The sequence below is a fragment of the Mycteria americana genome, chromosome 6 (assembly GCF_035582795.1).
Source record: "Mycteria americana isolate JAX WOST 10 ecotype Jacksonville Zoo and Gardens chromosome 6, USCA_MyAme_1.0, whole genome shotgun sequence".
In the NCBI taxonomy this organism is placed as follows: Eukaryota; Metazoa; Chordata; class Aves; order Ciconiiformes; family Ciconiidae; genus Mycteria; species Mycteria americana.
In genome coordinates this window covers 61,836,846-61,856,601 of record NC_134370.1, presented here as the reverse complement: position 1 = coordinate 61,856,601, position 19,756 = coordinate 61,836,846, and the positions used below count along the sequence as shown (strand labels likewise).

Here is a 19,756-nt window from a genome sequence, read left to right as displayed (position 1 = left end):
CTCCCTGGGGAGCCCACATCCCCAAGACCGCAGGCTGCCTGCCACCCTTTCAGCCAGGGAGACCTGGCTGTCCTTCTCTTGCTCTTGGTGGCAGGTTTCTCCTGCGCACCCGAGTGGATCAGCCCCTCGTTCCAGCACATTAAACCCACTTGCGTTCATAGTCACCAACAAAGCCGAATGGGTGGTTTATTGCCTGCTTGTCTTTGTTGCTTTATAAATACGACTGGCTGCTGGTGACACTGGTTTAAGCTGGGGCATTCAAGCTCTGGAGAGAAGGGTGGTGCGGACATCTGGGCGGCTCTAGTTTGCGGGGCTTCCTCCTCCCCGGTACCCGGTGTGATCCATCCACACTCAGATCGTGCCCCGACTGCCAACACCCGCAGGGTAAGATGTGCTCCAAGACCTGCAGGGAGACGATGCTCAGGGGCGAGGTGGTTGATGACAACCCAGGGTCTTCGTCCTCCACCTCCCCAGACGTCAGCCCCTGTCCAGGCGCCCCGACCCTACACCCTTTCAGCCGTACAGGCCCCGGGTTGTCCTTGCTGTCCTCCGAGGAGGCTCAGGGAGGAGGAGAAGCCCTGGGCTGACACCTCCCCCGGGTCTGCAGGACCTCCCGGGCAGCCGGCAGGGCTCCTGCCTGTCCCTGTCCCTGTCCCTGTCCCTCCTGCCCCGGGCTCGGCCTGCCCGCGGACGGCCGATCGGTGGCGGGGGCTGCAGAGGAGCCGGTCTGCGGGCAGGCGTTGACCTCTGGCGGCGAGCGGCAGCCTGCCGGGCGCAGGCCGGGCCGGGGCAGCAGCGGGAACTCCCGCGCCGCTGCCCCGGGGCTGCCTCGGCATGCTCTGCCGCCGCCGCCGCCGCCGCCGCCACCGCCCTGCCCGCTCCCCGGGCTCGCCCGGCCGCGCCTCCCGCCTCCTAGACCCGGCCCGCCTAGGTGAGGTCATGACAGTGACGTCACCACCTTTACGCCCAATGAGGGGAGAGGAAGGCCATGATGTCACCGCTACGCGCGTCCTGCCGGCTTTAAATTTTAAATTGGCGGCGGCGGCCAATCGGCTCGCTCCGGGCGCTGGCCTCGCCCTCTGTTTTCGTCACAGACCCTCGCCAATCGAATGCCGCGCTCCCCGCACGCACGCCGCGGCCGGCCAATCAGCGGAGAGCGCCGCCCGAACGGCCGGCGCCGCTCCTGCCTTCCGTCCCCCGCCCGCCGCCAGCGCGGGCGCCGCAATGCGCAGGCGCACCACGCCGCCGCCGCCGCCGCGGCCCAATGGGGAGCGAGGAACGGGGGGGGGCGGGCGCTCGGCGGCAGCCAATGAGGGTGCGCAGGGCGAGGGCGCCAGCAGTTGTACCGGGCGATGGCGGCGGGCGCGCTCTGACGGGGCCTGCGGGCCGCGCGCGCGGCGGGGGCGGCTGTTGGGCCGTCGTGAGGCGGCGGGAGGACGGGCGCCATGGCGTGCTCCCACAGCGTGGTGTTCCTGCTGGACACGGCCAGCCCGGGACGGCGGGCGCGGCTCCAGCGCGGCGCCCTGCGGCTCCTCAACCACCTGGGCTGCCGCTTCGGCCTGCCCCGCCTCCGCTGGGCCTTCAGGTTCTTCGACTCGCTCGGGGGGCGCGGCGGGGCCTCGCGGGGCGGCGGCTTCCGCCCGCCGGGGCCCCGCGCCTGGGCCCGCTTCGAGGAGGAGCTGGCGGAGCGGTTCGGGGCGCGGGGACCCGCTGCCGTCCTGCCCGGGCCGGCGCCTCGCGCCGCCCTCACCCACAACGGCCTCAAGGAGACGCTCCTCGACTTCCAGTGGGACCGCCCGGAGATCGCGTCCCCCACCAAGCCGCTCCGCAGGAGCCGGAGGACAGGGCTGGCCGCCGGCGAGCCCCCGGAGAGCCAGGCGCCCCCCGAGGGCTTTGTGAACGCCGTCTTCCTCTTCTCCCCCTGCCCGCACTCGCGGAGGGAGCTGTGGCAGTTCGTGTCGGGGAGCGACGCCCCTTCCTCCCCTCGTGAGCCGCCCACGGCTCAGGAGTTGGCGGAGAAACTCCTGCCCAAGAGTGTCCAGGAGCTGATTGCGGACCAGAAAATCACGCTGTTTTGGGTGGACACGGCCGAGTGGTCTCAGGTAACGAGATTATGCTGCGCAGCTTTTAGCTGTGAGTACTGGCGGGCCATCTTCTACGCTACCCTCCCGCATAAGAAGGGAGAGCAGTTTTATGCTGTAGCCTTTGAGTAGTAAGGAAGGGTCTTCGGTTACTGCCATGTAATCTTGTTCAGCAAGAGACTGACAAGTGGAATGGTAGTTCTCCCTGTGGAGACGGAGATATATCAGCAATTGAGTAACTGTACAGTGTTTATTGTTGGGTTGTCTTGTGCTTTGAGTTAGGTGGGAGTTGCAGCTATTCAGAATTGCAAATAAGCAGTTCAGGTGTCTAGATACATGCTTGAAAACATTGGCTACCTCTGAATTCAGTAGGAAGAGTATTTTCTTTATTGGGTTCCTGATAAGGTTGTTAAACTCCATAAAAACACTTGGAAAGCACCATGTTAAGATGCTCTGTATACATTTCTTACACCAGTTTTTCTAAAAGCATGCAATATCTATTTGTTTGGATGGAGGTTATCTCACTGCCAACATTAACTTGAGACCTCTCTGTTACTTTATTTCAGCTGATTGAATCCCCAGATCATGTTGGATACTGGACAATGTTTGAACTGATCCATCAGATGGGAGGCACCATTTTGCCAGCTGAAACCTTGGTGCAATGTTTGAGTCACCACAGGGCAGATCTTGCTCATGGCTTTCTTGGAGACTCAGGTTCCCCAGTGCGACAGACTGTGCCTTGGACCATGCTTCTGCCATTGGACGCGACTTTGAACTGCTTGTTCTCGAAGCCCTCTGTATTTCAAGCAGTATTCCCCCAGCAAGAAGGGACATTGTTTCTCAGCGTGCCTGGTAATTAAAAAAAAAAAAAAAGTTAGGTGTGTGTAGTAATGACTGTGATCTCTTGTGCAGAGTCCTTGATGAGTTTCCCTTGTGAACAGTATGCGTAGAAGTAACTTCAGATGTTTAAGAGCCTAAGTTTAAAAAAGAAAAAAGTCTTGCATGTGCTCTAGTTCCTCTGATATGAGAGCTATTAGCCCATATTCCTGATCTGGTCTCTTCAGTTTTCCATGCTTCCAGAAATTTGGATGCATGAAGAGCTTTTTGCTGGCTCCACCTTATATAGGTGTACAGCCTTTTCTTCTACATGTTTTGCCTCGGCTTCAATTTGGCTAAGCTACAAACACAAATATAAAGCCCCTTCAGATGAAAGCAGATTAGCTTTAAAGCAACATTCAGTGCGCATTGGCTCTTTCTTTAGTGGTCTCTTCATGTGCTTACTCCTTCATGAGAGCTTGGGGAGATCAGTTCTGCAATACACTTACTGTAGAGCTATTCCCAGTTTAATCTCAGAATTTATTTCTCTTGCATTGAAGTTGTTTCTTCATCTAGATGAAAAACCCATTTTACATGCTTTGGAACTTTTGCTTTATCTTACCCTTGCACAGGAGGAAAGGAGCAGGAAAGCTGTGCTGTGATCCTGGAACCCCTAGCCATGAGCCAAAGGCAACTGCATTGTCCAGTCAGCATCTTCCTGAAAGGCAGCTTGACGAATTGGAGCTTGATGCAGGCTGGCCACTTTCTCACAGAGAGCTGGATATTGCGGAGCTCACGGGCTAAGCAGGCAGAATGTAACAGTTCACTGTTTCATCAGCTGTTAAGGAGTCTAGTGACTGAAGAATTGCACATGGTAAATCTTTCTCTCTGCCTTAAACTAATGTCTATTCTGAAATGAGCTATGACAAAAGGGGTAACAGCGTATCATGTTGTGAAGACAATAATAGTGGTATTTGTTGCACTGCAAATTGTTCATTTGGAGCTAAATTCAGAACATTCTGTAGAAGATCATGTAAGTCTATAACCTGTTTCTAAAGTATCTGTACTCCTTAGGTCTCTGTATTTCTAGATAATGTAAACTTTTCTCTTTTTTTTAACGTAGGTTGCTGAGGTGTCTCTATCTAAAACTTGGTGCCCCTGCACTGCTGTTTTATCACCGCTTTCTGAGAGCACTGCAGTTCTGACTATACTTGGTACTGAGAAGACTGCTGAAGTTCATCGACGCAACCTTGAAGGAGCTGTAGTGGAGCACTCTTTCCAAGACCATGCTCTTCACCTCCCAGATGTTGTGAATAGTGTGTTGAGTAAAATTAACACATCAGTGGAAGATTCTCTGGCCAGTATGGGTAGGTGTCAGGAAATGCAAGACGTACCATCTTCTGATCATCTCTAGATCTGATTTGGAGAGAAAAAAATCTAAAGCTAATGATTTCCTCAGTGAGGAGTCTCTCATTTTTGGGACTTGTTAATTTTGTCTTGTATTCTGTGGCTCAGGCCTTCTGATGTGATGCAGAAATCTGCACTGGTGTACCTTTCTGTTTTATTGACAGAGCATTAATTTCCATTAGCTTGTCAATGAAGCGCAGCTACTCGTGCCTGGGAACAAGTTTTTAGAATGAGGTTTCTTAAAATGTGTCACATAGGCCATCCCTGGCCAGTAACGCCTTTGGGTGTGGCTGCAAGGAGGCTGCTTTTAGCTCACCTGCTTTTTAGCTCACCTGTGTTGTAGTGAATCTTCTTATGAGTCTCCCTGCCTGATGTATTGGCTATTAAATAGCCCCTCCAGGAGCAAAGGTTTGGAAACCTCTGCTTTAGAACCTCTGTGAAGGCTGGGACCTTCTGCCGCTTCATTTAGTTCCCTTCTAATTTTTTTTTGTGTATCTGCTCACAGGAGAAGAAACTCCTGTGCCAGAGTGGGTCCAACGGGAACTGTGCCATACAGGGAGCTGGCATCCTTCAGTGCTTGAAGCATGGTATCCTGCATCGAATGCTTGTGGAGCAAGCTCAGATCTGATGGAGTCGTTCAGGTATTTTTCTGAAACGTGTGTGAGTAATAATCAGGGATTTCTGCTTCCTGTTAAGGGAGTATGGCTGTAGTGTTGCTCAGAGTTCTAGAATGAAATGCTCCTCTTAGTGCTTTTATTTCTGCACTCAGTTTACTGTGTGCTTTTGCTTCATTATGTCTTGGTGTATAGACAAAAGGAACTGGGAACAGGATGTTTGGGTAGCAGTTTGCGTGGATTAAGATCTTGACAGTTTCAGGAGTGATATAGGTGACTTAAAATGACCTAAGCTACTTGGGGAAATGTCAGCCTTCAGCTCTTCTTATGGTATGATAAGATCCGCTGCAAGATACTGAAGATAGTGATTGTGTTATCACAGTTGGTATTTAGTGGGAACGAATAAGCCTGCTTTCTTCAAAGAGCTTGCTGAGTGAAACACACACAAAAAAAAAGCCTAATGCAGGATAGCTTAGCACAAAGCTGCTCATGTAGTTTTGTGGCATGGATCAGTGGCATATCCATTGTACATCAGGCAACTCTTGTTATGCTTGTTTCCAACTTGGTGTGACCCTTTTAAGAGGGTGGTTTGGGTTTTTTTGTATCTTTTAAGTGTTTTGGGGAGCAGGCATTGGAAGAGTACTAGCATATGTTACTTGCGCTGTATTGCTGTGGACTGGCACCTAGAAAAACTGGTTCCTGTCCACTGGGAACAAGGGATATGTCTCCCACTTCCATCTTTTTTGATCCTTGTATTGAATGGCTCTTTTATATAGGCTCCTGCAGGTTCCTTGTGCTAACACGAAGGATGATGCAGACCAGTCTGAAGTGGAACTCTCAGAAAGTCTATCTGAGCTGTATCAGAGAAAATTCAGCGAAACATCTGCTGTAGCTGGACCAGGAAATAACAAAAAAAGACGTAAGTATACTTTGGGATTATATGTTCGTGTTGTCAATTAAAGATGATGAAGACTTCTCAGCAGGCCTTTTTAATGCATGAACCCTAGAGATCTGTACTCTCCTGAGTAGTGGCACGCCTTAGATACTTTTTATTTAGAGACAGCATCATTTACATATTAATATTAGGATTGTCCTTTAGTACAACCCAAATGACTCTTTAATTCAAGGCTGCGCAGTGACTGACAAAACTGTTGAAGCAGCATGCAGAGCTCTGCAGTTTCACTAGTTGTTGAAATAGGGACCACTCCAACTACTAGTAAATATTGCAACCTCTCAACTTTGTTCTGATTTGGAGAAATAAAACACTTTCTTCTAGAATAGTTTAATCATTGCATTTCGGTACACTAACCACAGTTGCATATACCCTGACCTGATGTATCCCTAAGTCTTGCTGTTGGCTCTGTCTGTGACATAAGATTGCTTCCTATATATGTAACTTCTGATTATACCTATGTAAGTTTTTATGCAGAGCAACAGTTTTCACCTGCTTTTTACTTAGAGAAGTAGCTGCCTGCTATGCTGCCTGTACATTTATTTCATGGAGAAATACAAACCTTTTGGGCCATGTTTTCCACTAGAAGGTTACTAATTTCACTTGACAGTAACACAGAATTCAGTATTATGCTCTAACTTGGGTGGAGTTCCTGTCCCAGTATGTCTGATGGTAGAAATCCCTCTTTGTGGTGTTGCAGGTGGGGTTCCCCGAACTCCAGTCAGGCAGAAGATGAAGACCATGTCCAGGTCCCTACAGATGCTCAACGTAGCAAGACTGAACGTAAAAGCTCAGAAGTTTCAACCTGATGGTGTGCCACCAACAGTGAATGAAAAGGTTCCACAGAAGCTTCCAACAAAAAGATTGGATGAAAAGGTGGAAGTAAAGGAAAAAACATGTAAAATATTGATAGGTGTGTGTTAAGTTATCAGTCCTGATATTTGTAGGAGGTCATATGGGATTTTTATGTAAGGGAAAGGGAAGGATAATAATGGAGTATTAGGTGCTAGGGAGCAGATCAATGTTTGGGTTTCTGTATCTTCAGGTTGGAACAGTGTGGCTATTTTTTTCCACCCTTCTCCCAGTTAGTTTCTGTAAATGTTTACAACATAGTGTTACAACTGCTCCTGGGGTTAGTTTACTGCCTTGTCTCCATCTGAAAAAAACAGTAAGGAACTATCTTTTTTCTTTCTTTTTAACCAAAAAAAGTAGAGGGAAGGACCCATCAAGATGTAACTAGAAATGTAGTCCTAATTACTAATTATGCAGAAATAAAGGGCATTTCTGGACTGCTACAGTAGCCTGAAAGCTTGCTGATCTGCTTGCAACTAAGCTTATCACTTGTCATGGGTCTGGACCTGGGACTGCTTCTGTTAGTGCTCTGTGGTCTGGATGCATCTTTGCTGGAGAAAATCTTTTTGATGACCTCCTCTGTTCCCCTTTTCAGCTGGAATGAGTATTTTATTAGTAAGGTGTGGTGAACAGGCATTTAGTTAACTTAGACCTTTCTCTTGCAGACTTCAAAACTGAGGAGGAACTGCAGTCCCATTTAATTGCAAGCTACCAGAAGGCTGTTGCTGAGGGAGTTCTTTCATCTGTGTGTGCCCAGAATATGATCATGGCCATTAAAAGGTTCTTGAAAGTACAAGATGCCAAAGAGAAAGAGGTAGGTAAGAGCATGTGGGCAGGGTTGTTACTGATCTGGAAAGTAAAGTTTTTGCTATTTCAGGCTACCTTTCCTTCATCTTATCTGAAGTTTTCATGTGCAGTTGCACGTAGTCAAAACCACAACCACTAACTACTTCTATCTGTGCCGACTCAATAGTGAAAAACTGGAGGTAGTTGTAAAGAATGTAGGAAAATCCAGTTCAGTTATCAGTTTACACCTTTGCTAAAGATTGCAACAGATGTCTTTTTCCTTTACATTGACCTTATTCTGAATTCTAATTTCACTTATTCAAAGACAGTATTTTAAAAAATACATTCTTGCAAACCATATTTTAAAAAAGGTGCATCTTCTGGTTTTGCTTTACATGGCAAAGCTAGGCCTGCTACTTCTCTGGGAAAGAGAAATAAATACTTCAAGGTATTTCTTACTTTAAGTCCATAAAGAGTGTTAAAGATTGTAACTTGCTGAAACCAAAATTGGTAAACTTGTGAATAATTGAAAAAAATACTGTGAAAGGCAAATTCATAGTTACTGAAGAAGGTCTGAAGCTGCAAGCAAGTGACCTTCTCTGTGATTTCAAGCTATAAGTTGTTCTATGTTTCATGTCATCGTGACTTTGCTACTGAAAGAAAAAGAGAATTCCTTTCCCTGAAGGAGGAGAAAAAAATTGAACTATTTCCAAAAGAATGGGTCAAGAGAGGAGGGAGGAGAAACCTGTCCTGCAGACAGGGAACAGACTTGAAGTTTTTGCTGTAATTATGTATCTCTGCAGGTGGCCTGTGTGGAAAGAGTCAGAAGCCATCTCCTGAAGACCAGCAAAATGCTCAGACAACAGCATGGGTCACAGAAGGAGACCAAAGTCAGAGAGTATGAGACACTCTATTTACTTCTAAGATACTGTGAAGTTGGTTAGCAATTTTTAATGATGGCTTTTTTTGTACAAGTGGAAAAGTATTTACACGGGGTAAATATTCCAAGGAGAATCTCCGGTCACAGTAAAAACATTTCATTAAATGCAAATATACATATGCTGTGTGATAAGCATTGCAGCCTATATCTGAAATGAGGCATCTCCCCTGCCACCAAAATGGAATGCTAACCAAATTATGCTGTCAAAAGGAGCCACTTCACCTTCCATTGCTTTTTTGAGCATACCTTTTGCAGTAAATATGCTGTTTCCACCAGAAAAAAGGCAGTGAATGATTACTTGTTTTCTTAGGTGCCAACTTCAGGTATTTTTGCGCCTTGAGTTATGTCTTCAGTGCCCTTCACTGCAAAGCAACGCTGACAAAATGGAGCAGCTGTTAGAAGAGGCAAGTAAATTATAGACCAGGTTGTGTTTCTGGGTGACACTAGAAATGCAGACCTGGAACCTGTAGTTTTCCCTTGATTTTACTGTAACACTTCATATTCCTTGCTAAAAAAGTCCTGGTGTTGCAACTGTCACAACTTAATCCATTTTCCCACCTGACTTTCTCTTCCAGATGACAGATATGCTGCGCATTTTATGTCTGACTGAAGACCCAGGGTATCTTACAAAGTTTCTAGAGGAAATATTAGAATTGTAAGTTCTTTAGCATGACTTAAGTGTTACTGGGGACTGTGGTTTTGGTTGGATATCTTATTTGAGTAAACAGCAATCTACAGCTTTGATTTACTGCATCTTTGTAATTTTCAGAAGTTTAGATACACTCTGTTTGTTATGCTTAGATCTTGATTAAAGAAAAAGTAGCTGATAAGTAAGTAAACTAATGAAAAAAACCAGTTGATTTTCAGTTGGTTTTTTAGTTGACATTTAAGAACAAATATTTAGTTCAAACCTTGGAATTGAAACACTGACAGTTTTGTGGGGGATTGTATTTGATACGGGTTCTCTCTGAATCTCCAGGTATATGAATTCTATACCGAAGACCCTTGGAGATATTTACTATGGTCTCGGTACACAAATACCCCCGAAGCTGGCATCTGTTCTGCCTTCAGACTTCTTCAGTGATGACTCCGTGACTCTGGATAGCAAATCTCCAGGCTTTCCACCATCTTTATCATCTGCCTTAACTCCCAGCACTGTCTGCCTACGCACTGAGAGCGATCAGCTGGAGGAGCTGCGTACCAGATCTGCCAAGAAGAGAAGGTAATAATTCCAAAGAGAGGGCAGCTTGTTGCAGCCTGGGCTGTGGCTGAGGATCTAAACTACAGCTCAGAAATCTTTGTTTCTGTTGCTGGATAGCTAGTTGGGGCGAGCTGACACCTGCTGATAGCTCTGCAAGCCTGAGAGAAATATTAAGGGCTCCCATTTTTCATTTTAACTTGCCATTGTTGACTATATGAAAGTGTAATCTTGATTGTGTATGTATCTTATGCACAAGTAGAGTTCATGAGCATCTTTCATGAAAGGAAAAGTATGTTCTACTGTGCAGTAGGTGACTCTATATTGTTAAAGTAAAAACTGCAATTTACTGTAGACCTCTATGTTGGGGATCCTGTGTATGTTTTGGCAAACTGTGAAATGAGTTTTAATACCAACCTTAAAGTTAGGTATAGCTCTTTGTATTGCAAATCATCTTTCAATGTTGTAACCTAAGTGAGGTACCAACGCAAAGAATTTGCAATATGAATTTAGGTAAAGACTTCCTATCTCTAGAGTCAAACCCAAGTTTAACTGTCATTAGGTTGATATCTACCCATCTGATCTTATTTTAACTTAATCTTTGTATACTTTCTAAAGGAATAATGTATTAGCCAGACACAGGAGCATAACAGAAGCACCACAGAACTTGCGTCAAATTGAGATTCCCAAGATAGCCAAGAATCCCATCAGAAAGGTAAAACTCTTACAAAATGATTGTGTGTGCGGTGCTTCTGCAGGGGTGCAGCAACGTTGTGAAGTGACACTTGAGTGCTCTTGCTCTGTATTCACTCAGTAAGTATGCCCTGTATCAGCTGTACAGAGATCAAAATTGTTTTGAAGGAGAAATTGAAATAATGTGTGGTTCAGAGCTTACAGTTAATATTCATAATAGTTAAACATAACATTAAACTGCTGGTGAGGCTAATTTCTTTTTTGTTTCAGGAGAACTCGCGTTCTTACCTTGCCTCTGAGAAGTCCCAACAAATGCCTTTGTTGCAGAAAGAAGCAGTGCAAGGTATATTGACTTCTAGCTTTTCCATGGAAAGGTGCGTCTTCAGCACATGTTCTCCCTGTAAATTTTAGTGAGCTGTGATGAAATTATGCTGAAGCATACTGGAGCTCTGAAGGAAGTTTTGCTGAATTCTGCAAAAACTCTGAGGAAAAAATAATCTCTGTATTCTGTATATGTTCACATGCAAAAAACTTAAATCATTTATCCTGCAAAGAAAATCTTCCAATTCTTCCTTGAATCTTGCAATTATTTCCATCTTTTCTGTCCTGAAAAAAAAAAGTGAGGACAGGAGTGACCTCTTATATCTGGAAACAGGATGTCTCTCTGCAAGATACTTAATAAAATTAAATCCCACCTGCATTCTCTGAGCCTACATGTGCTTCAGTTGAGATTTTGTAGCTCACTTAATGTTACTCCATCTGGGACACTGACTGGTTGCATTTTCTGCTATGGCAGCTGCTTGTAGCTTATTGCTGGAATAATGCAAATAATGCAAATTTGTAAGAGAAGTCCAGGATGGATTTAGAGGAGGACATGTTCTAGTAGCAGAAAAACAAATTTTCAGTGCTTTGTGGCCTCTAAAAAGTTGTCTTTCTACACTGGTATGTGATGTTCCCATCTCTAGTGGCCCGACAAAATTATCTTTCTGTAATTTTTTTCTTTCTTTCGCCTTTTATTCCTTTTAATCTTGATCATTTCTTGCTTTGTCTTGCCTCACAGAGGTTACAAAGGTAAGGAGGAACCTCTTCAATGAAGAGATACTTTCACCATCAAAAAGGTCTACGAAGAAGATGCCTAGAAGCCAGTCAGTGTCTGCTGTGGAAGGCCTAAGATACAAATGCACCGATGAAGGCACTAAAGGTAGGACATGACTTGCACATGTAGGATTGTCGCAGAAGAGCTTTTGCTAAAATTCCTATTCTTGTGTCCTCAGTTCTATGAAACAACTAATAATGCTATGTTTTTAATGAAGGAGAAAATATTTTAGATCAGTGCTGTAGTGTTTGGATAGTGAATAGGATGGTATTGAAACAAACCTATTTTTACTGAACTCTCTACACCTCATAAAGAAAACAAATCTTAAAAATGCTTGGTTAAAAAAGGATCTGTGAAGGAAAGATGAAGAATAAAAGTTATCTCAGTAGGTTAATTGTCTGACACAGTACTATTAATAAATAATATTGAGGGAGTGGGAAGGGAGCGTAGACACTGGACTCTGAAATATATGATGATAGCTTGAGTGCACAATGATTCCATATTGGCTATCATTCTTAAACTGAAGCCTGTACAAAACTATTTATTTGTCCTAACTGCTTTATAATTGTGCAGTGTTATAGCTCTTGCTTGATTTTTAGATCATCGCAAGTTATTGACCAAGAGAGTTGCAGAAACACCACTACATAAACAGGTCTCCAGGAGATTACTACATAAACAGATCAAAGGCCGGTGAGTAAGCTATTCCTGAATTTCTTCAGTAAGTACTGGATATTTAATTAATGGCTATGAGCACAAGAACCAGATAGCTTCTTTGTGGTCAAAGTGTCGTCTTCACCCATGGCAGCAAGAGAACCAGTGGTGGCTAAATTCTATTGTCTGAATGGGAAGAAGTGCTGTTTGTTTCATTGTTTGTCAGGGTACTTTAATTCCTGCAGGAAACTGCTGTTAAGGTTTAAGTTGCTGCTTCAAGGGTTTCTGAAGTAAAAGGCCTGTGCTGTGATTTGTGGAGTCCAGGCTGAAGTTTAGCATTTATTTCCATGTAGAACTGTTACCTATACCACAGCTAGACAGTTATCCATACTCAATCAAATGTTAACAGGAGGCAAAGCGCTTACTAATTGCTCACTTAAAGTAGCCCACAAAGCGGTATATTGTAGAATAGAGTATTGCTTTTCAGTCTTTATGCTAAGTTCTATTTTTGTAAATGCGAACAGTATGCAAGTGCAAAATGTTTGCTGTTTCTCAAGGTCTTCTGATCCAGGTTGTGACACTGGTGTTGTAGAAGAATCTCCAGAGAAGGCCATGAATGGTAAACGCTGATTTTTTTTTTTTTTGATTAAAGGTGTTTTTGCTGTGTTGTAGCCGTAAGATGAGCATGCCTCAATTTAGGTAACTCATGAATAGTCACTACTATTGTACTATATAGTATTGTACTATTCTGTTGGTGGAGCAGAGCCTCCTCTGATAGAACCACTTGCTGCTCACTGCTTTGACAAGCCTGTATAGTAGAAGTTGAGAAAGAAAGGTAGATAGTAACTCTTTTAAATGAAAATACATGAAGGACTTTGAGGGTGAACAAGATTCTGAGCTGCTATAATTACTGTCGAACCAGCACATGCAGGCTTTTTTAAATGTAACTTCAACATGTTGTGCTGTGACCCTACTGTTACTCTGATTTCTACTGTAACAGACAGCCACCTGGCTCTGTGAAGTGTCTCTATGTTATGTTGGCTACTGCTGTTTCTAATCCCCAGGAAGGAAGAGGAAAACAGTGTGGTTGGGCAAGCAGAAAGATGAAATCACTAGTAAAAAGAGACAGGAGAATTAACTGATCATGTAACCTGGATGTAACTTGAATTGAATGTGTCTTTTATAGCATTCCTTTCCATGTAGTTGCTAGAGAGGGATGAGAGTAATCATGACTTAAAGGAGGGGGCATCATGATTTGGAAGGAGATTTGTATGCATTAATATTCCAAATCCCCAAGGAAGCTGAAGCTTTCTTCTTCACACACTTGCCTCCCTACATGAGAGAGTTAGCTGTATGGAAGTTTCTTCTTAGAGTGTGTTCTTTTCATTTATGAACTATTCCTGAAGATGTCCCCATTGTTGAGAGAGAAAGAAGGCTTAATCTCCAATATCCATACCTTTTTCAGAAGCAGGTTTGAGAAGAAGCCCACGCATCAAACAGCTGTCTTTGAATAGGACCTGCTCTGGTGTTTTCTATTCCACTACACAGCCCAACTCACAAAATTCACAGCGAGTCTATCAGGGACAAGAAGAGGAGAGCTGTCCACTGCAGGATGTGGAAGGTACTGAATGGGATTTGAGCAGGCTGATACTGCTGATCAGAAAAGCTGGCATGGATGGCTCTAAGTTTGATTTGGCTCTATAAGAGACTGTAAGAAGTTATAGAGCTATCATGTAATATCTTCTGTAGACAGAAATTCAACCCCAGTAATTATTTTTGAATTGGGAATCTGAATTTGGAGGATGGTAAGGCAGCTATTTCTGTGATGAATACACTGCCAACTTAAGAAACCAGTCAGGCCCATCTAACAGAATACCATTGATTGTCAGTCTGCATTCCTTAAATGCAGTGAAATCCATGTAAAATATGGGACAGAAATCCTAAAGCTACTTTCAGTCTACTCTGTGGCAGCATAAAGCAATGACTGATGGGATCTTCTTTGCTGGCTTTCTCAGTAGGATTATCAGCTATAAATGGTGACATTTAGTTCTTTATATTATACTTACTAGAATCCTTAGTCATGAACCAGAACTTTCTTAATCTACAAGCTATAAATAGAACAAGAGGCTGAGCTATTTTGTACTTTTTTTTTTCCACTAGAGCACTCTTTCTACAGATGGATATTAGTTTCATATTGGGAAATAATAATTCTGGTGAAGCTTTAACACTTGGCTAGAAAAGAACATGCCAGGGCCTATAGGCTTTGTACACTATTTGTCCATACATCTGAAGTGATTGAGACAATTGTTCATGGCAGGTTACCTGGTGTTAGTTGAATTGTACTGTTCCACTTCATAGGTATTAAGCGGCACTCAGAGAGCCCCACTGTCCAGACTCCCAAGAGGTTTTTCTTTGGTGCAGTCATTGACATGTGTAGCTCTGCAGTGAAGCATTCACCTGGAAGGAGGAGAACAAGAAGAGATTCCTTACACTTAGAGGAGCTGACTGCCTGTCAGGTAGAAACACTTACCTCTTTCTTCCCATCCCCTTTTTCTATTCATGTTTAGTGAGACCTACATATCTTATATTTAGTGTTTCTGTTAAGTCTAATCAAATGTTTTTTGTGTTTTAAATCTTGAGAAGTATATATCAAGGGGGATAGATAATACTGCTTGAATAGAACAAGCATGATTCTTTAATTATTTTTTTTTTTTTCCCCTGCAGACTCCTAGAAAAACACCTCGTAAATTTGCCCAGAAGCCACTGAATTCTGCCAGTAAGCTACCAAGGAGATCACCTCGCATTCTCCACGGGACACCACATAAGCTGGAGAAGACTCCTGGCAAAAGTCCAGCTGCTAAGCAGACTGCGGCTAAGTGTTTGGGAAAGTACTTTTCTCATCCTGTACAAAGGGTCAAGTCACCATCTGCGTTAACTGAAAGTACGAGGGTTCACTTACTGCAAGTAACTTCTAAAGATTGTTCTCTAGCAGAAAGACTTTCCCCTCCCTGCAAAGAGGCTGGCTTACAAATACCAGAACATGAAGGGTTTGCAGTGCTCAGTACCTCATTATTACCTCTGACAGATTCAAATCCAGCTGCTTCTTCCCCCTCTGCCATCCAGGAAAAATGTTTTACAGAACTGCAAACTCCAAGACGTTCCTTGAGATACCTCTCAAAATTAGCATCTCCAGTTGGTACTCAGAGGCAAATCCTCACAAAGGAAATGCAGGTGCAGTCAGATCCGTTATCTCAAGCAACTAAAAGTATTCCCAGGAAACCTGAAGATCCAGGTTCAAAATTATGTACCAGCCCACTGAGTGCAGAAATATCGCAGCTCGCTGTGAGGCTAGAGCCTCCCTTCAGTTCTCCTCTCCATGAAAGTTCCACAAACACTGTGGCAATCTGCTCTCCTTCCCACACGCAGGCTAGGGAGTCTGACTGGGAACTTAATGCATCTAAACCATCTTTTCAAAAATCTCCAGGTATTACTGGCGCTTCACTGAGGTCCCTGCTTCACACATCCAAGGAGGCCAAACGTGAACCAAATTCTGGAGGAGAGACCCTCATGCTTGCATGTGCAACACCTCCTAAAAATAAGGACAATCATCGTGATAGTGGTGATAACTCTTCTGTAGAAAGCCTCCAGCTTTGTCAGTCCCAAGTTACTGAAAATACCCCTGTATCGGAGAAGAATAAGCAGATGGATGTAGTGTTGCAAAAGTCTTCTCCAGGAGAGGATTCAGAAAACTTGGAAAAGCATTTGTCTCCAAAGCCTTCTGCTGGAGGGCAGGTACATGCACAGAATGCTGAGACAGAGTGTGAGCAATTGGTTAAGGAGAGGAACTCCAGTGCAAACACCTGTGAGTCCTTCCTAAGTGGTTCTCAAACAGTTAGTGATGACTTGGAACCAAGAGCCCTGCTGAGAGAAGAATGTACGGGGCTGAAGGCTCCAAGTCTTAAGAGACACTCCAGATTTGCCCTGAATACTTCGCCTCCTATGCCAAAGTCTGCTCCTGCCTATTCTTTACGCTGCACTGCAGACAGGAGACAGCGGGAGGCTGCAGCACGGATGGGAAATCCTCAACTTCTAGCCAAGTTCTCTACTCCTAAAAGTCGTTGCAAACTGCCTTCTGCTAGCCCACCGACTTACGAAGTTGAACTTGAAATGCAAGCTTCAGGCCTGCCCAAACTTCGCATTAAGAAAATTGGCTCTTGCTCATCGTTGGAAGTTCAACCTGAAGCAAGTGCCAGCAAATCCAAGGGAGGAGAAAGCCCCTTTGGTGATCTTGCTATGACCTGGTGTAGCAAGCACCCGGGAAAACTAGCAGCTGCCTGTGTTTCACCGTCCTGCTTTCGCTCTTTCCACAGTACACCTGGGAAAGGTGGAGGACAGACCTACATATGCCAGTCATACACCCCAACAAGCTGTGCCTCTAATGCCACCTCCCCATCCCCCTTAGAAGCAGGAGTTCCCCAGACGCCTTCTCCAAGGCAGAAGGGGAAGACTACCCCTGAAGCTATCAATGACTGGCCTCGGAGAAAGAGGGCAGCAGGCAGCACTGCTAAAACTAGCTGTGGTCAAAGTGAGAAGAAGGCTGATGAACAGAAGAGAATGTCAACAGGCAGAGAAGGAGAGATGAAGAACTCAGAGCATTGCAGCAGCAAAGTAACAAATACTCTTGGGGAATTTGAACTGGAAGGGATTTACAGGCTCCAGGATCAGGCATCTCCTAGTGACTCTGAACCCAGGGCTGATGAGGACTCTGTCATGGGAACTTTTGGCTTGAAATCTCGGAAGCGGGTCATTACATATCTATCGCCAGAAAAGGAGGAGAATCTTGATGCCAAGAGGTCTTGCACTGATAGGTGCAACTTGGATCTCACTGCCTTTTCAACAGATAAGGGCAACAGAAGCAAATCAAGGACAGACTGTCTACTTCCTGAGAAACCAGGAGCATGTGCGCTCATAACTCTTGAGCAGCACAGTTGTGTAGGGGATGACAATGTCTTCCTTTTGTCAGGTAATTAAGTGGCATGAGTGACACTCCATTGAAATTCAGAGATCGTTAAAAATGTGGGGTAGACAAAACCAAGAACACAGTTGTTTTCTGTCTGACTATCTGAGGGAGAATGAGGTGGAGAGGGAGAGTGGGTTGTAAATGACATGGAAGTTAATTATGTGGAGAGGCAGACTGGATGTGAGGAGTTCATCAATGGAGTATTAATGACGGGAGGGAGATCAGAGAAATATGAAAGAGCAGGAGGCTGGAGGAATTAAAAGAAAAGTTTGAGAACTTGGGGAGGGAGGATCCCAGTTGCATCCAACTGGTGTTTAATTTGGGTTTGTGTTGATGCCGCTAGCTGTTTCTGCCCAGCATCCAGCACTGAAGCCAACTGTCTTAAGTCTAAAGCTTGGCTGCTTCAGTATAGACTGGAGTCTTGCAGGGGGGTTCATCCTGTGGATGTTGGTATCTATTGGTGCTCCAATTCTTCTATCTGCCCGTGGTGGCAGGCCCATTGAACGTGGGTATGAGAAATTATTGCCTTGCTAGCTGTAATGTTGTATTGGAAGGCATTTAAGTTTAAACTACCTCTTTGCTTTTGCTGTGGGTACAGATGATTCAGCTGACCTTGGTGAAACAGGCTGCCTCAGCTCTGTAAGCAAGGCCTCGTGAATTTCAAATACTTAATCCAGTATTGTTCTAGAAATTACATGTTACGGGAACTATGGCAGATGTTGTTCTATAGTCATTGCATGCCCTGAAGCATTAAGCTTCAATGTCTGTTTCCTCTTGCAAGGAAAGGTTTGTATACAGAGGCAGTGTCTTACTCATTCAACAGGTATCACTGAGAAAAATGGGCAGACTTTAAAGCAATGTTAGTCCATATTCAGGACGTGAAATAATAGCAGTATTTAGCCTTAAGCTGGTCCTGTAAGAGTTTCTCTACCTACAGACCTCATTTTTGTATTTACAGACAGTCATGGTTATAACAGTTTTCTTCCAGGACACAGGAGTTAACTGAAGAGTAACTATGTTTAATACAAATGAAGCGCTTTTCTACTAAACCACCTAAGAAAATGAAATGCGCTACGAGCTAATTCCAGGCTGCCGTTTACCTTTCTTGATGCCAGAAACCCACTGTGCCAGCCTAGATTTTGTTTCAGATAAACTCAAAGTATCACTTGTACTGGTGGAAGTTTTGAGGTAGAATAAAGGCTGTGTATGAGACTTACCTGAAAGCACTCTTGAGTTGTCAGTTTGCTGCAGCATCTCACTGTGCTTCTCCAGGCTCAACTCCACCAGTGAAGAGCGTGCTGTCTGCTAGCAGCCTTCTAGCACTGACCCAGTCTCCGCTGCTGTGCCAGGGACAGACACCGCCATCTCGGAGGAAGTGTGTTCAAGGTAACCACCTGTGCTGCAAGAAAAGGCTGGGCTCGAGCATACTAGGTGTGCTCTCTGCTTGCCTGCCACTAAATAAGAACAAAAGCATACTGTACTCTAGGGATTGGTCTTTGTGCAGAAAGCCTGTGGCTGTATCTGCCACTTCTGTATTCAGTGTCTCCATCTAGCACGCTTCCAAGAAACTTGGCATTAACTGGGAAGTTTTGAAGGGAGGGGAGGTAGCAATGAAGAAATGAGAGTAGCTTAGCAGGAAGTTCAGCTTACTGTTCTTGTTGTTTCTAGTTGGTATTTGGCTTCTTGGAGTCACCAGTAAACTTTGGCAAACTGTGGCTTTAATTTATTCTTTCTATTTTGTAGAAGAGGAATCCGATGCCTTCCAAATTACTGCCAACCAGGAGCTGTCTCCATTCCACATCATGGCTTCCAGGAAGCGTCCCCTTAGCAGGACTTACTCACGGAAAAAGCTGCTCAGCTGAAGTTTGAAGCCTGAACAGTATGGGAAACTTTGCATTATCCCAGCTGTACACCATCATTTTTAACAAGGACCTTATATTTGGTGCTGGACTGAAGCTGTCTTGTGTTGGTAGGAGACCGGATGCAAGCATATGACAGTGGAAATAAGGACCACTTTAAAAGTGGTGTTTGTGTTTTGTTTTTTTTTTTAACCTCAACTGCAGCATCTCTCCATCCATTCAAAGTCTAGCTCGGTCTTTCTGGTACTTCCCCTCCGTGTGGTAGCTAAGTTTGGCAATGAAGGTTCAATTCTGCTAGGTAAAGAGGGAGAACTGTCACTTTTCTATGGCTTTCTTGTAAAATAAACTGATGTGAATTTTCATTGTGTCACTTAATCAGAAATCTCTCTTTAGCCCAAGTGATGGGTGAGGGATTGGGGCTGCAGGAAGAAGGATGCTGGAGGTGAATGGGTACAAAAGCTGCATGCTCTTGCTGTGTACATTGCCCTGATATGAACTGGATCTCTCTGTTAGCTGCATCCAGTTTGCCACAGCTTAGTGGGAAAATAACAACCAGGTTAATAATAATCAGGTTAACTCTGGATTAATGAGTAAATTACTCAAATACTTGACAAATGCCAAAAGAGTACAGAGGAGGGGAAAGATAACTTAGCTGGGGACAGGGAAGGAGAGGATTTTGATTCTCCCCCTTGGTAGATCACGAATGGTTTCGTGTATCTGCTCCTGGCCACTGCTGGGTAAGCGGGTGCTGATGGAGTAGCTTTGTTGTCCTTCGCAAGCTTGCAGTGAGC

General features: G+C 44.6%; 1 protein-coding gene across 1 annotated transcript; it reads left to right on the top strand.

Annotated features, from left to right (window-relative positions):
- The first annotated feature begins 1,327 nt into the window (after positions 1-1,327).
- On the top strand, positions 1,328-19,327 carry TICRR (TOPBP1 interacting checkpoint and replication regulator). Its single transcript, XM_075506213.1, has 22 exons — positions 1,328-2,102; positions 2,648-2,933; positions 3,530-3,771; positions 4,021-4,264; positions 4,810-4,945; positions 5,695-5,837; positions 6,571-6,783; positions 7,388-7,536; positions 8,312-8,406; positions 8,759-8,852; positions 9,024-9,103; positions 9,428-9,670; positions 10,265-10,361; positions 10,610-10,682; positions 11,400-11,540; positions 12,035-12,125; positions 12,644-12,705; positions 13,552-13,707; positions 14,445-14,602; positions 14,811-17,109; positions 18,379-18,492; positions 18,850-19,327. Exons 1-22 carry the CDS (start codon positions 1,446-1,448, stop codon positions 18,966-18,968), a joined length of 5,892 nt encoding a protein of 1,963 aa, XP_075362328.1. The 5' UTR covers positions 1,328-1,445; the 3' UTR covers positions 18,969-19,327.
- Positions 19,328-19,756: the final 429 nt, after the last annotated feature.